The sequence below is a fragment of the Ixodes scapularis genome, unplaced genomic scaffold (assembly GCF_016920785.2).
Source record: "Ixodes scapularis isolate PalLabHiFi unplaced genomic scaffold, ASM1692078v2 PGA_scaffold10__122_contigs__length_95168666, whole genome shotgun sequence".
In the NCBI taxonomy this organism is placed as follows: domain Eukaryota; kingdom Metazoa; phylum Arthropoda; class Arachnida; order Ixodida; family Ixodidae; genus Ixodes; species Ixodes scapularis.
Window position 1 is genome coordinate 84,660,062 of NW_024609836.1, and position 16,247 is coordinate 84,676,308.

Here is a 16,247-nt window from a genome sequence, read left to right on the forward strand (position 1 = left end):
CCTATTCTAGCAAAAGGTCCAATAATGGCTTATTAGCCATGAAGACTGTCTGGAAGAGCTCTTCTGAATACTGGAAACCGTAACGCGTAATTCCCTTGATGTTTCTTTTATAACTTCGGTTGACCATTAGGAAGCTTTATTAGGTACATTGTACTCAGCTTGTCCAATGACACCAGAACATAGCATGACCATGTAACTGCTCCTGGACCTGTATGCGCCTTCTGCTAATCGAAAAGTCCCCTGCAAGAGGAAGCCTTTCTGCAACATATCTTCAGTAAAGAAGTCGATCTGCTGTGGGCGCTTGTCGCCGACAATGGAGGGCAACCTGGTGGTTTTCGCCGGCGTGTTTGTGATCCTTGTGGCCATTCTGGGCATCCTGGGCAACCTGCTCACCATCGTAGCTCTGGCGCGGTCCCAGCGCTTCCGGAACGCGTCGGCAGCCTTCATTGTGAGCCTGTCTGCGGCCGACCTCTGCTTCTGCGCCTTTAACTTGCCCTTTGCGGCATCCCGTTTTCTCAACGGCCTCTGGCTTCACGGAGAGACGCTCTGCTGCCTGGTTGCGGCGGGAAGGTACTTCAATGTCGGTATTTCGCTGCTCTCCATCACGGCCATCACTGTCAACAGGTATGTTGGAGCCTTGCTTCGTGCTAGGGCACTTAAGGAGTTTAGCTTTATGAATTGCTCCTTGTTTTACTGACTACAGTAGTATGTAATTAGTACATAATTGAACAAACGGCAATTACTAATCGACTTAGCTAATTAACTAAGTACTCCATGGTCTTAAACGATTCCCATGGTCCCTTAGCCTATGACCTCGTCCCTCGCTGTGACGTCAGTGTGTTTCCCACGGGCATTGGGTAGCGAATTTCGAATGTGAGTCGTCTTCAAGTCATCTATAGTCACATGATACTGAGAGACTTGATTGGAAAATAATTTAATTTGAGTAAATAAATATGTCTGAAAATGCCTTTAGTGTGTTCTTTAAACATTGCAGACGCGCCATTCAATGCAAGCGTTTGCTTGATCGGGCAAATATAATCTCGTAAAGTAGTTAAAAAAAATAGTGCATTGCCTCACACCCTCAAGCAGAAGGTTCTCGGCTACGAGCAATATCGGTTTTCTTTTTTATTTATCAAAATAAAACACGTCACTAAACACCATGAACATGTCAGATCTGACTAGACAACAGAAATAAAACGTATCCAGTGTACTTTGTCAACACGCTCGTTATCAATATAGTCAGACCTTGTTCCGAAGTCCCAAATTCTTTTTGAATGACCGAGCAGGTGTAGCAGCTTGTCATTCAAATGCTGGGCTGTCGACGAGAATTTTCTTGTGCATTCTTAAAGCTGTACACTCCACAAGACAAACGGGCTCCGACATACAAACAGTAGAGGCCACAAGTTACTGATGTTGAGCCTATTTGAACAGTTTTCTTGCTGTTGTAGAATCTTCGGACATTTCCAATAAACTGGTAAAATTCCTTGTAGAGATGGAAGCATCCCAAAACTAGCAAGGAAGCTTATGTTCCTATTTTTAGGATAAATTAAAAAAAAAAAAAAAAATGAACCCCAATACTCACTTTTCGGTTTTTTGAGAGCAGTATTGACAATATTGAGTCCAGACTCGAGACTGCTTTCTCGCCAAAATAGCGAATAGAATTCAAACTCTTTCATCACGAAACAAACTTAACTTTACGGTCTTCGTTAATTTGTAATATTCTCGGCGTCTTAGACACAAATATTACGGTTATAGCTTTATTTAAATTATCCTTAAAAGTGGAGGTCAGTCTTATATTAGCGGTTAAAACAGGACATAAGCGGCGTTGCTCTCTTTCCGGAGTCGGAGTGTAATACAAAAGAAACTGAACATGATTGCAAACCTGAGACTGGGGCAGGAAGAGAACACAACAGAAGGTAGTAAAAGAGGAGGCAACGTTTGAGACCTTGCCTCCTCTTTTACTACCTTCTGCTGTGTTCTCTTCCTGCCCCAGTCTCAGGTTTACAATCATGTTCAACTTACACCAGCTCGCCTGCACTCTGTCTATTTTTTGTTAATCGTACCTGAAGCAGGCTTAATCCCTTTTTCCTATGAATCCATCCTTCCTTCGTCGCCTTCTATTGAGACGTTGCCTCCTCTTTTACTACCTTCTGTTGTGTTCTCTTCCTGCCCCAGTCTCAGGTTTACAATCATGTTCAACTTACACCAGCTCGCCTGCACTCTGTCTATTTTTTGTTAATCGTACCTGAAGCAGGCTTAATCCCTTTTTCCTATGAATCCATCCTTCCTTCGTCGCCTTCTATTGAGACGTTGCCTCCTCTTTTACTACCTTCTGTTGTGTTCTCTTCCTGCCCCAGTCTCAGGTTTACAATCATGTTCAACTTACACCAGCTCGCCTGCACTCTGTCTATTTTTTGTTAATCGTACCTGAAGCAGGCTTAATCCCTTTTTCCTATGAATCCATCCTTCCTTCGTCGCCTTCTATTGAGACGTTGCCTCCTCTTTTACTACCTTCTGTTGTGTTCTCTTCCTGCTCCAGTCTCAGGTTTACAATCATGTTCAACTTACACCAGCTCGCCTGCACTCTGTCTATTTTTTGTTAATCGTACCTGAAGCAGGCTTAATCCCTTTTTCCTATGAATCCATCCTTCCTTCGTCGCCTTCTATTGAGACGTTGCCTCCTCTTTTACTACCTTCTGTTGTGTTCTCTTCCTGCCCCAGTCTCAGGTTTACAATCATGTTCAACTTACACCAGCTCGCCTGCACTCTGTCTATTTTTTGTTAATCGTACCTGAAGCAGGCTTAATCCCTTTTTCCTATGAATCCATCCTTCCTTCGTCGCCTTCTATTGAGACGTTGCCTCCTCTTTTACTACCTTCTGTTGTGTTCTCTTCCTGCCCCAGTCTCAGGTTTACAATCATGTTCAACTTACACCAGCTCGCCTGCACTCTGTCTATTTTTTGTTAATCGTACCTGAAGCAGGCTTAATCCCTTTTTCCTATGAATCCATCCTTCCTTCGTCGCCTTCTATTGAGACGTTGCCTCCTCTTTTACTACCTTCTGTTGTGTTCTCTTCCTGCCCCAGTCTCAGGTTTACAATCATGTTCAACTTACACCAGCTCGCCTGCACTCTGTCTATTTTTTGTTAATCGTACCTGAAGCAGGCTTAATCCCTTTTTCCTATGAATCCATCCTTCCTTCGTCGCCTTCTATTGAGACGTTGCCTCCTCTTTTACTACCTTCTGTTGTGTTCTCTTCCTGCCCCAGTCTCAGGTTTACAATCATGTTCAACTTACACCAGCTCGCCTGCACTCTGTCTATTTTTTGTTAATCGTACCTGAAGCAGGCTTAATCCCTTTTTCCTATGAATCCATCCTTCCTTCGTCGCCTTCTATTGAGACGTTGCCTCCTCTTTTACTACCTTCTGTTGTGTTCTCTTCCTGCTCCAGTCTCAGGTTTACAATCATGTTCAACTTACACCAGCTCGCCTGCACTCTGTCTATTTTTTGTTAATCGTACCTGAAGCAGGCTTAATCCCTTTTTCCTATGAATCCATCCTTCCTTCGTCGCCTTCTATTGAGACGTTGCCTCCTCTTTTACTACCTTCTGTTGTGTTCTCTTCCTGCCCCAGTCTCAGGTTTACAATCATGTTCAACTTACACCAGCTCGCCTGCACTCTGTCTATTTTTTGTTAATCGTACCTGAAGCAGGCTTAATCCCTTTTTCCTATGAATCCATCCTTCCTTCGTCGCCTTCTATTGAGACGTTGCCTCCTCTTTTACTACCTTCTGTTGTGTTCTCTTCCTGCCCCAGTCTCAGGTTTACAATCATGTTCAACTTACACCAGCTCGCCTGCACTCTGTCTATTTTTTGTTAATCGTACCTGAAGCAGGCTTAATCCCTTTTTCCTATGAATCCATCCTTCCTTCGTCGCCTTCTATTGAGACGTTGCCTCCTCTTTTACTACCTTCTGTTGTGTTCTCTTCCTGCCCCAGTCTCAGGTTTACAATCATGTTCAACTTACACCAGCTCGCCTGCACTCTGTCTATTTTTTGTTAATCGTACCTGAAGCAGGCTTAATCCCTTTTTCCTATGAATCCATCCTTCCTTCGTCGCCTTCTATTGAGACGTTGCCTCCTCTTTTACTACCTTCTGTTGTGTTCTCTTCCTGCCCCAGTCTCAGGTTTACAATCATGTTCAACTTACACCAGCTCGCCTGCACTCTGTCTATTTTTTGTTAATCGTACCTGAAGCAGGCTTAATCCCTTTTTCCTATGAATCCATCCTTCCTTCGTCGCCTTCTATTGAGACGTTGCCTCCTCTTTTACTACCTTCTGTTGTGTTCTCTTCCTGCTCCAGTCTCAGGTTTACAATCATGTTCAACTTACACCAGCTCGCCTGCACTCTGTCTATTTTTTGTTAATCGTACCTGAAGCAGGCTTAATCCCTTTTTCCTATGAATCCATCCTTCCTTCGTCGCCTTCTATTGAGACGTTGCCTCCTCTTTTACTACCTTCTGTTGTGTTCTCTTCCTGCCCCAGTCTCAGGTTTACAATCATGTTCAACTTACACCAGCTCGCCTGCACTCTGTCTATTTTTTGTTAATCGTACCTGAAGCAGGCTTAATCCCTTTTTCCTATGAATCCATCCTTCCTTCGTCGCCTTCTATTGAGACGTTGCCTCCTCTTTTACTACCTTCTGTTGTGTTCTCTTCCTGCCCCAGTCTCAGGTTTACAATCATGTTCAACTTACACCAGCTCGCCTGCACTCTGTCTATTTTTTGTTAATCGTACCTGAAGCAGGCTTAATCCCTTTTTCCTATGAATCCATCCTTCCTTCGTCGCCTTCTATTGAGACGTTGCCTCCTCTTTTACTACCTTCTGTTGTGTTCTCTTCCTGCCCCAGTCTCAGGTTTACAATCATGTTCAACTTACACCAGCTCGCCTGCACTCTGTCTATTTTTTGTTAATCGTACCTGAAGCAGGCTTAATCCCTTTTTCCTATGAATCCATCCTTCCTTCGTCGCCTTCTATTGAGACGTTGCCTCCTCTTTTACTACCTTCTGTTGTGTTCTCTTCCTGCTCCAGTCTCAGGTTTACAATCATGTTCAACTTACACCAGCTCGCCTGCACTCTGTCTATTTTTTGTTAATCGTACCTGAAGCAGGCTTAATCCCTTTTTCCTATGAATCCATCCTTCCTTCGTCGCCTTCTATTGAGACGTTGCCTCCTCTTTTACTACCTTCTGTTGTGTTCTCTTCCTGCCCCAGTCTCAGGTTTACAATCATGTTCAACTTACACCAGCTCGCCTGCACTCTGTCTATTTTTTGTTAATCGTACCTGAAGCAGGCTTAATCCCTTTTTCCTATGAATCCATCCTTCCTTCGTCGCCTTCTATTGAGACGTTGCCTCCTCTTTTACTACCTTCTGTTGTGTTCTCTTCCTGCCCCAGTCTCAGGTTTACAATCATGTTCAACTTACACCAGCTCGCCTGCACTCTGTCTATTTTTTGTTAATCGTACCTGAAGCAGGCTTAATCCCTTTTTCCTATGAATCCATCCTTCCTTCGTCGCCTTCTATTGAGACGTTGCCTCCTCTTTTACTACCTTCTGTTGTGTTCTCTTCCTGCCCCAGTCTCAGGTTTACAATCATGTTCAACTTACACCAGCTCGCCTGCACTCTGTCTATTTTTTGTTAATCGTACCTGAAGCAGGCTTAATCCCTTTTTCCTATGAATCCATCCTTCCTTCGTCGCCTTCTATTGAGACGTTGCCTCCTCTTTTACTACCTTCTGTTGTGTTCTCTTCCTGCTCCAGTCTCAGGTTTACAATCATGTTCAACTTACACCAGCTCGCCTGCACTCTGTCTATTTTTTGTTAATCGTACCTGAAGCAGGCTTAATCCCTTTTTCCTATGAATCCATCCTTCCTTCGTCGCCTTCTATTGAGACGTTGCCTCCTCTTTTACTACCTTCTGTTGTGTTCTCTTCCTGCCCCAGTCTCAGGTTTACAATCATGTTCAACTTACACCAGCTCGCCTGCACTCTGTCTATTTTTTGTTAATCGTACCTGAAGCAGGCTTAATCCCTTTTTCCTATGAATCCATCCTTCCTTCGTCGCCTTCTATTGAGACGTTGCCTCCTCTTTTACTACCTTCTGTTGTGTTCTCTTCCTGCCCCAGTCTCAGGTTTACAATCATGTTCAACTTACACCAGCTCGCCTGCACTCTGTCTATTTTTTGTTAATCGTACCTGAAGCAGGCTTAATCCCTTTTTCCTATGAATCCATCCTTCCTTCGTCGCCTTCTATTGAGACGTTGCCTCCTCTTTTACTACCTTCTGTTGTGTTCTCTTCCTGCCCCAGTCTCAGGTTTACAATCATGTTCAACTTACACCAGCTCGCCTGCACTCTGTCTATTTTTTGTTAATCGTACCTGAAGCAGGCTTAATCCCTTTTTCCTATGAATCCATCCTTCCTTCGTCGCCTTCTATTGAGACGTTGCCTCCTCTTTTACTACCTTCTGTTGTGTTCTCTTCCTGCTCCAGTCTCAGGTTTACAATCATGTTCAACTTACACCAGCTCGCCTGCACTCTGTCTATTTTTTGTTAATCGTACCTGAAGCAGGCTTAATCCCTTTTTCCTATGAATCCATCCTTCCTTCGTCGCCTTCTATTGAGACGTTGCCTCCTCTTTTACTACCTTCTGTTGTGTTCTCTTCCTGCCCCAGTCTCAGGTTTACAATCATGTTCAACTTACACCAGCTCGCCTGCACTCTGTCTATTTTTTGTTAATCGTACCTGAAGCAGGCTTAATCCCTTTTTCCTATGAATCCATCCTTCCTTCGTCGCCTTCTATTGAGACGTTGCCTCCTCTTTTACTACCTTCTGTTGTGTTCTCTTCCTGCCCCAGTCTCAGGTTTACAATCATGTTCAACTTACACCAGCTCGCCTGCACTCTGTCTATTTTTTGTTAATCGTACCTGAAGCAGGCTTAATCCCTTTTTCCTATGAATCCATCCTTCCTTCGTCGCCTTCTATTGAGACGTTGCCTCCTCTTTTACTACCTTCTGTTGTGTTCTCTTCCTGCCCCAGTCTCAGGTTTACAATCATGTTCAACTTACACCAGCTCGCCTGCACTCTGTCTATTTTTTGTTAATCGTACCTGAAGCAGGCTTAATCCCTTTTTCCTATGAATCCATCCTTCCTTCGTCGCCTTCTATTGAGACGTTGCCTCCTCTTTTACTACCTTCTGTTGTGTTCTCTTCCTGCCCCAGTCTCAGGTTTACAATCATGTTCAACTTACACCAGCTCGCCTGCACTCTGTCTATTTTTTGTTAATCGTACCTGAAGCAGGCTTAATCCCTTTTTCCTATGAATCCATCCTTCCTTCGTCGCCTTCTATTGAGACGTTGCCTCCTCTTTTACTACCTTCTGTTGTGTTCTCTTCCTGCCCCAGTCTCAGGTTTACAATCATGTTCAACTTACACCAGCTCGCCTGCACTCTGTCTATTTTTTCGTAAAAAGAAACTAGTCTTTAGAAAATTCTCCCTTTGGAAAGAAAACATTTTTGTTTTTATTGAGTCGATGAAGGAAGCTCATATAGGCTTGCATGTAAAGGTCCCTTGAAAAATCAAAATCATCTCTCTTTTGAACGCCTCCCATGTCTAAAACACTTGTCTTTAGATTAAAGAGTTCAAATTTGAAGGGATCACGTTTGCGGCTTCCCCGGAAGGCTTCGTTCTTCACAAAGCATTCAATATCACTTTGCAAGGGACTGGGTGAGAGTAAAGATCATTGAATACAATGTGGGAAACCCCCGGAGAGACCGTTCTTGTTTTTATCTCGACTTAATTAAGTAATAATTAAATATAAAGGTCAATAGTTTGGAGTTCTTTTCTTCGCTTAGCCTCATTTGCGTGGAGGTTTCAAAGTCAAACCACGTCAAAAAGTGAGAAGGGGGCTGACCCGAATGTTCTTGGTAAATGGCTTTTTGACACGATCAAAATAAATTAGGTAAGCCTGCATGGCCCATTTGTATTACTTATTTTATTTATTTATTACCTACTGCAGGTCTTGATTAGGCCCTTGCAGGTGGAGAGTACAAATCCAAAACATGCACAGAAAAAACAACAATACATTTCAACCATCGTTTTACATAAGCATCACAGTAAGGGCAATGGCAATGATTGTCGCAATGAACAATAAAACGCTCGAACACAAAAATTTGACAAAAGACATAATGGAATGAATTAGGAATAGCGGTTATCGAGTGCTTTATTAAAGTCAGGGGGGATAAAAGTGTCATAGGGCAGTGTGTCCCAATAGATATAGTGCGCGGAAAGAAAATATTATTATAATGCAATTAAATGCAAAGGTGCAAGCGAGCTGGACAAGAAAGTGACGAAAACAATCCCTGGAGAAGGGGAACAAGAGGGACAAAGGACAAACACAAATCTCCTAGTTCGAGAAATATTGGCTGAAGGGGAAAACCCATGGTGGTTCCTAGTTTCCCTGGAAGATAATTAAGTATGCAGAGCTTGTTAAGATAAAGTAAATAGAAAAATCTTAATTTCGCAATCATTCTACGTTGTTCAAGATATATTATACTATTTGCAGACATCGACAAGGTTGGGGGCCTAACCTCAAACTTTCGCAAGTTATCAATTTATACAAACTAGCCTTCCGAGCATTGTTGCCCGCGAAGTGCTGAAGATACCTAGTCTTTTGGAGAATTGTTTTCTGTATGTTGCCGCGTTTGTCTACTTGGCCCTGTTCCGAGCATCCGCATTAACTCTTTTGTGCGAAAGATCAGACGTCGCGAGTGCGTTCACATCTCAGTGACTCAGCATTTTTCGCCTAGACGTTGAGCGATGGAAATATAGAAAACGCGGGTCGCGTCGGCTGAAGTACCAGAGCCCCGTGTCGCAGGTACGTGCTGATTGTGCGGCCAGGCTCTTACGAGCGGCTGTACAACCGGCGCAATATCGGCCTCACCATCGGCGCCACCTGGCTTGTGCCACTGGTGGTGCTCCTGCCCACGCTGGCGGGTGTCTGGGGCCGCTTCGGCCTGGACCAACGCGGCCTGAACTGCTCCATCGTGGCCGTCGGTGGACGCTCGGCCAAGGCCTTCCTTTTCGTCGTTGCCTTCCTGGTGCCCTGCCTGGCCATTGTCTTCTGCTACTTCCGAATCTTCTGGACGGCCAGACAGTCCAGGTACTCCTAGGTTTAATGATAACAGGACTAGTTCCGCCCACAAAGCCCTTCACTCTGTCCACTTCAGCAGAGCAAACACTGAAAAGGAGGCGAGTGGAGAGAAGGAAACCACCAATCCTGACGAGTGAAGATGTTTCTGAGTGGGGCTCGTCCTGTAATCCCTGCAACAGACTAGTGTAAAGTAGCGTGTTCTATTGGCACTAAGGTCAACGTGGACCTTACTTGCGCCACAGGCTCCAGCTGGAGTCTCACGGGGACGCTGCAAAGCGCCGACAGGACGAGTGGCGTCTCACCAGAATGGTGCTCATCATCTTCTGCTCCTTCGTAGCCTGCTACCTGCCGATCACCATCGTCAAGGTGACTCGATTCTTCTAGCTCTAAGCACAAGCGAGATGCGCAACCTTGTCGGTAGAGTCTGCAGAAGTCACAAGCAAGGTCCTGATACCCTACTCTAGACATGTCTTCATATGGCGAGGACAGGATTTCTTCCTTGATGAACCTGTACGGGTAGGAATTGAGGTACAGGAAAAGAGTGTGCGGGGACTCCAAAGCGTCGAGCTCTGACTGCAGCGATTAGTGAGTCTACGTAAAGTAGACTCACTAAAAGGTGGAGCGAACAGTGACAGTGAGTCACTGTTCGAATGCGTTCGAACGCTAATGGCGAACGCCGCATTTGGCGTTCGAAGAGTGAGTAGACAAAGGCATTTATGTGCCGACAAAGTGAGGGAGAAGAAGAGACGAGAGCGCGGGGACGTCAAACGCCGAGGTACATGATTGAAATGATTAGTCCATGGGTCCTATAGCCTCCTCTATACTCACAAAGCCTGACAGTTCGACGACGGAGCCATAGAGCGCCCGGTCGCAGATTTGGAGCGAGGGTAGCACGGAGCATCAAAGAGCCATTTCTCGAGGAACATGGACTTCAGCGCACAGCTTTTGCAGCGGCGAGGATCCGAAACACGCTTGTTCGCTCTGGAGAAGCGTGTTTCGGCGTCTCGCCGCAGCGAGGCGCCAGTCACGTGGCTCTCCTCTCATCCGTTGTCTGCCGCTCCACCTTTTCCATTTCGGCGGCCGCTTCTCGTGGCCATCTGCCAGGCTTTGTCAGTATATAGGAGGCTATGGGAGACCTAAAGCTAGGAGGTGCCTTTGCCTTCACTGCACTCGTCGAGCGGGTTAGAACGCGGAGCGCCGACTTCCGGCGTTTGGCTCTCGCATTCGAATGCATTCGACGAGTGCAAGGCCAGAGCCAGAGCTCAATGTTCTGACGTCTCTGCAGGCTTTCGGGCCCTTCTCTGCCTCCGGTTTTAGCCGTAGAAAGTGTATGCCGTTCTGACCCACCTCCCCGCCATCTTAGCTAGCGTAACGAAAGAAATAAAAAGAGGAGGCTATGGTTCAATGCTCTTATGTCGGTTACAAACGGGGCCGGCGTCGGGGTTTTCTCTCCTCACTTCTTTTTCTGGCAGACGTCAAGTGGTCTTCAATTTCGGGGCAGTGTTATCTTCGGACCATTCAGAGGACCGCTGAAACGAAGGGTGAATGGTCGTTGCGTGGATTGGTATAGAAAAGAAGCTCGTTGACCGACCCGCTCAGACACAAATGCTTCAGTGTGAAAGAAAAAAAAAATCAACTGCAAATACTTTTTTTTTTTAATAAAAAGGTCGCGGAGTATTTTTTTTATATGTAGAGTTCTGTGTCTTTCGGTAGATGCCGATAAACCCCAAAAACATCCCCGGACTCATTTGATCAAAATAAAGGCACCCCCCTCCCCCCCCCCCCCCCCAAAAAAAAAAAAAATATATATATATATATATATAAAGAAAAAAAAACGCATTGGAGGTATCCTTGAGTCAGAAACACCGAAGCTTCACAGAAAACAAAGCTTACCTACAGCTTTGTTTTGTGTTACTCAGAAATGCAGTTCCCATTGAACCGTCCGCGAGATTGCTTCTTTGATAAAGAGCACGTCCATTGGCCCTTTTTTTTTTCTTTTTTTCTGGGCGTTTCTACGTGAGATCGCGCAATGATGATCCTACTTTTTTTATATATTTATGTAAAAAATATATGCATAGCCTCCTCTATACTCACAAAGCCTGGCAGTTCGACAACGGAGTCAGCCTGGCAGTTCGACAACGGAGTCATAGAGTGCCCGGTCGCAGATTTGGAGCGCGAGGATCTGGTAGCACAGAGCATCAAAGAGCCATTTCTCGGAGAACCTGTACGTCAGCGCACAGCTTTTGCTGCGGCGAGGACCCGAAACACACTTGTTCCGTCGGGAGAAGTGTTGTTCGGCGTCTCGCCGCAGCGGGGCGTCAGTCACGTGGCTCTCCTCTCATCCGTTGTCTGCCGCTCCACCTTTTTCATTTCGGCGGCCGCTTCTCGTGGAGATCTTCTAGTGTTTGTATATAGGAGGCTATAGGGTTAAAACCATGTTCTTCAGCTACATGCGAACGCCGTATCTAGTTTTCTTCCGGATATATAAAAATTCGGGGCGTAGAGATTGCCAAGGTTTCGCTATGGTAGTTTGCACAGCCGTCAATTTCACACCGAACAATGGCTTCGTTTGCGACTGTAGCGCATCGGATCCAGCCAACGAATCGAATCGGTTCATGTAAACTGCTCGGATCGGATCGGATCGGATCGGATCGGATCGGATCGGATCGGATCGGATCGGATCGGATCGGATCGGATCGGATCGGATCGGATCGGATCGGATCGGATCGGATCGGATCGGATCCGATCCGATCCGATCCGATCCGCTTGGACGGGGTGGTTTGAAATGGTCAATCCGAATCGAGACTCTCCAGGTCTAGCGGATCGAATCGAGTGCTCGAGCGAGGGATCACGGGAGCATTGCGTTGCATGCCGCTAGGCAAACCTGGAACCTCGGGAACAATCAAAAGGTCACGAGGTTTGCGTTGTGATCCTTCGACACGAGGTGCCGCTACTGGTCAATCCGAATCCATGTAAACGCAGTGGTTGAAGTGGATCCGATTCGCTAAGTGGATCCGATTCGCTAACTGGATCCGATGCGCTGCTGTCGCATCCATGTAAACGTAGCCAATATACGTTATTTTTTCTACTTATTTTATGAAATGCTTACGAGATGTACGCAGTATATTTACAAGTGTTAGAGACACAATGGCAAATTATTTACCCACACTATTTGCACAGCACATTAGCGTTAATTCCAAAGTTCTCAACAGAGGAAAGTCCCATCACCGCGAAAACAAGGCGAGGGAAGTGGTATCTGCAGAGTCGGTATCTTGCTGTCCGACATTTTGTCTGGTGACAGACAAACCAGCTTACTCTTTCCAAGTGTCTATGCGTATCACCATGGAATACAGATAGATCTAGATAACCACAAGGGTTCTGTTGTTGGGTGTTTCCATGTCAATTGATACAGTGGTGGTCCAGGTCATATTTTGTATATTTCTGTAAAATATATTTATTCTATGAAAGTCATGTCCTTGGAAAAAGCACATACAGGGTGTTTCGCGAAACGCGGGCCAAATCGTTTCTGTGGAAAAGTGTTGTTTTAAAACTGGTTCCTGTGAAAGGGCCAGTTTAGATGAAAACAAAGTAAGTGTTTGATATAATTAGGTTAATAATCTCTTTTAGTAATAAACCTTATAATTATTAAATTTAAATGTACCATATTAATTATAAATGTAGTGGGAAAAATTGAATACTATAAAATCCACCAAGTTTATGGAAATATAAGGCACGGGCAGCCTTTTACGAAACTCCGTAAAACACACTCAACTTCGACGTGCTAAAAAAAAAACAAAAAAACTGGGGGTCAACGCAAGGAAACACGAATATAAAACTAAACTAGAGACGCAAAACGTTTTACACACCACGATAGAGCAGCACCGTTGTGCAACCTTCTTTGGTGCCGAGGTTGTGCAGCAAAGCCTCTATACCGAGGACATATGCTAGCTCTATTTGAGTAAAAGTTTTTTTTTTTTTTTTTTTTGTCTTTTTTATTTTAGGAAGTTTTATGTTACTCAATGTTTTGCCATGACAAGGTAGCTTAAAGGGACACTGACAGGGTATTTATGCTCGCCGAGGTTTTTAGTTGTGCGTGACATATAAGAGCTCAACTACCCAGAACAGAATTTGCGGCTCGAAATTCGGTTTCTTTCCGCCCGAAAACCGCCGATCAAGAACTGGCCGGTTCGAGTCTCGCTCACTCTCTTTTCCGCGGTCACGGGCCGTTTTCTAAGGTATCGATGCGACCACCAAATTTAATCAAAGTCGTGGGTCACTGAAGGCACACACTCAGTATTAAAAATAGAAAAAAAATATGAAACCCATTTTTTGTGGCTTCTAAAGAGCTGTAAATACGTTGATTGAAAAAAAAAAGTTCCACAGACAACCGGAAGCATTCTGTGCGTTCGTCGTTTCGCGTATCGTGGGACTCGCGGGGACGGCGATGGCAGCGGACGACGGGCGTGGGACCTCTATTTCAGAGCTGTCGCTCGCGGTACCGGCGAATTCTGAAATTTGGGACTGATCAAAAGAATTGGCATTCATCCCGTACGACACGCCCGGCCACCAAGCCGATTTGCACGAAGACGTCGCCGAGCCGTCGCTCCCTTCTCGTGGCTGAAGACAACGCTCGCGCAAACGTCAAGCACGACGTGTCTACTTCGAGTTGAATATGTACGCGTACGATTTCTTTACTAGGTGCGAATGTCCCCAAAGCGTGGTGCTTCCCGACTTCGACCCGGGAGTGCTTTTGCTAGAGAAAAATCGACAGCAAACTTTCAAACTTACAGTTTACCGGCTGAATTATTACTAAGGAAAGAGATCCACCAGAAACGTCGCTCAGTGGGAAAGACGTCCGCTTCACACGCCGTAGGTCCAAGTTCGATCCCCCGTGAATTTGTTTTTTTTTTTTTTTTTTTTTGCAAACAATTTTTGATGTTTACATATCTTTTTCTTTTTTTTACAATCATCACTGAAGAAACAAACAAAAAAATAACAAACAAATGTTGTGGACGATACTTCGCTGAATTAAATGGTATGGGATTTCCGTTTTGACACCTGCGAACTCAATGTAATCACTTTCCACAAAATGCAAGGAGCATATAAATCAGGTAGCGTCCGCTTTCCAAGGTGCCCGTAAATGTTCTACAGGAATTGCGGCCAGCCATTGGTCCCGATCCCGTTGATCTTTCGGAAACTCTGTCGCACAATGCCACTTCTGTTTCGGATGCAGGACATGTGAGCCAGCTCTTCACGCAACATGTTGGGTGTATTCTTTTCGGAGCCGATCATGGAATTTCACCACGGGCACTCACTACTCATCTCCAACTCCTCAATGTACAAAACAACTCATCTTGGAGTACAGAACAACGAGCGGAACAAACATAACTGCAAAAAATAATCGCACGGCGAGCAGTTCCCGCACCCCGCATCGCACGCCGCATGTCGTGTCGTCTGCTACCGGAGAGGAGAAAAAAAAAAAAAAAAAAACGCACGGTCGGGTGTAGCCACGTGATTTCCGCCACTTACTCTCTTCTCTCCACTTCTCTGACCTCCGTCGGGTTTCGGTTTCGGTTTTGAGCAGTTGCGTCTTTTGGCTTTATTAAAAAAATACGCTACTCTGTTGCAAAATATTAATTGGGTAGTCCTCCGACACCATAATAAAGCGCCTGGCAAAAAATAAAATTTTTTTTTGGGGGGTGTCAGTGTCTCTTTAAATCACTGTAAAGGGTTAAAGAGACTTTAAATAAAATTTTAAAAAAAATTGGTTTTGCCGCTTTTACCATTTTTAGAGAAATTAATCGCGTTTATGCATTAATAACATAACTACAATATTGACTTATCATATTTTTTATTAAATATTCGTAAAATGCATTTCAAGATGATCATTCGTATATATTTTGCGTCGTTATATATGAAGTAGTTCGTTGGTGAAGGATTTGAGAATGTGTCTCTAACACGTGTTTATTTGACGTGTTTCGTAAATGTTTTGCATAGAAATACTTTATTGTAATTTTTTTATATTTAGTGTACATGTCGTAAACCTTTCATAAAATAAGTGTAAAATATTATTACCTGTCATGCTTCGCAAAGTACCATTGCGAAACCTCGACAATCTCCGCGCCTCGAGCATCGAAATTTTATATCTCCGGAAGAAAATTTGCTACGGCAATTCCCTTCCCAAGAACATGGCCTTAACATATTTTTTAACATAAATATAAAAATATGATCCGGATCATCATTGCACGATATGACACGTGGAAACACCCTTCTTTGTCGATACTACTGTTCAGATCATGTGCATGTTTCCTGGAAGTCGGGAAATCCCATGTCCGTGTCCTTTCTTCAACGAGAGTCTCGATAAACACCGATTTTTTTCTCCGACAAGAAAAGACCCCGCAAAACGCCGAATTTGTGGGGAAAAAATAAGCCCCGGAAAAACACCCCTTATTTCCAAATAAACCCCGAAGAAAACCTGCCTGACTAAATGCATTTAAAATTAAAGGCCTTAATTAAAGGACTTAAAGGCCAAGATGGCGGGTGTATACGGTCACGTAGTGCTCGCGTCACCAGTATCCGGCTCTTGCCGCAGGTGGCCGACGCCGACTCTCGGCACCCCAACGTGCACCTGGTGAGCTACCTGCTGCTCTACCTGAGCGCATGCATGAACCCCCTCATCTACGGCGCCACGAACCGGCAGTACCGGCAGGCGTACCGGGCGCTGCTCGTCGACTGCCTGCCGGCCACGGCTTCCCAGGACTCCGAAGACCAGCAGCAGCAGACGACGCCCTCAAGCAGGACGCTAGTGTCCACGGTCGGATCGCCGTCGCCGCCGCAACAGCCCATGCAGCATTTCGGCACACAGCGCTGATCGTCGTCAGCGGAATTGTTTCGGGGCTTGAGGCTAAAGCCATGGCCAGGTTACCAGTACATCATACTGAAGGCACGGTGTTTATTGCAGACATAATGACAGCAGGCGGAGCGTAAGTCCGCCTGCTTCATTTGCAGGGGTTGTAGTGACGTCAGAACGCCGAACTCTGATTGGT

General features: G+C 45.2%; 1 protein-coding gene across 1 annotated transcript; it reads left to right on the top strand.

The window, feature by feature from the left end:
* On the top strand, window positions 1-16,072 carry LOC8042453 (G-protein coupled receptor moody). The gene is made up of 4 exons (XM_042288615.1): window positions 1-624; window positions 8,926-9,210; window positions 9,444-9,567; window positions 15,794-16,072. The coding sequence occupies exons 1-4, from the start codon at window positions 314-316 to the stop codon at window positions 16,070-16,072; spliced, it is 999 nt and encodes a 332-aa protein (XP_042144549.1). The 5' UTR covers window positions 1-313.
* The last annotated feature ends 175 nt before the right edge of the window (window positions 16,073-16,247 follow it).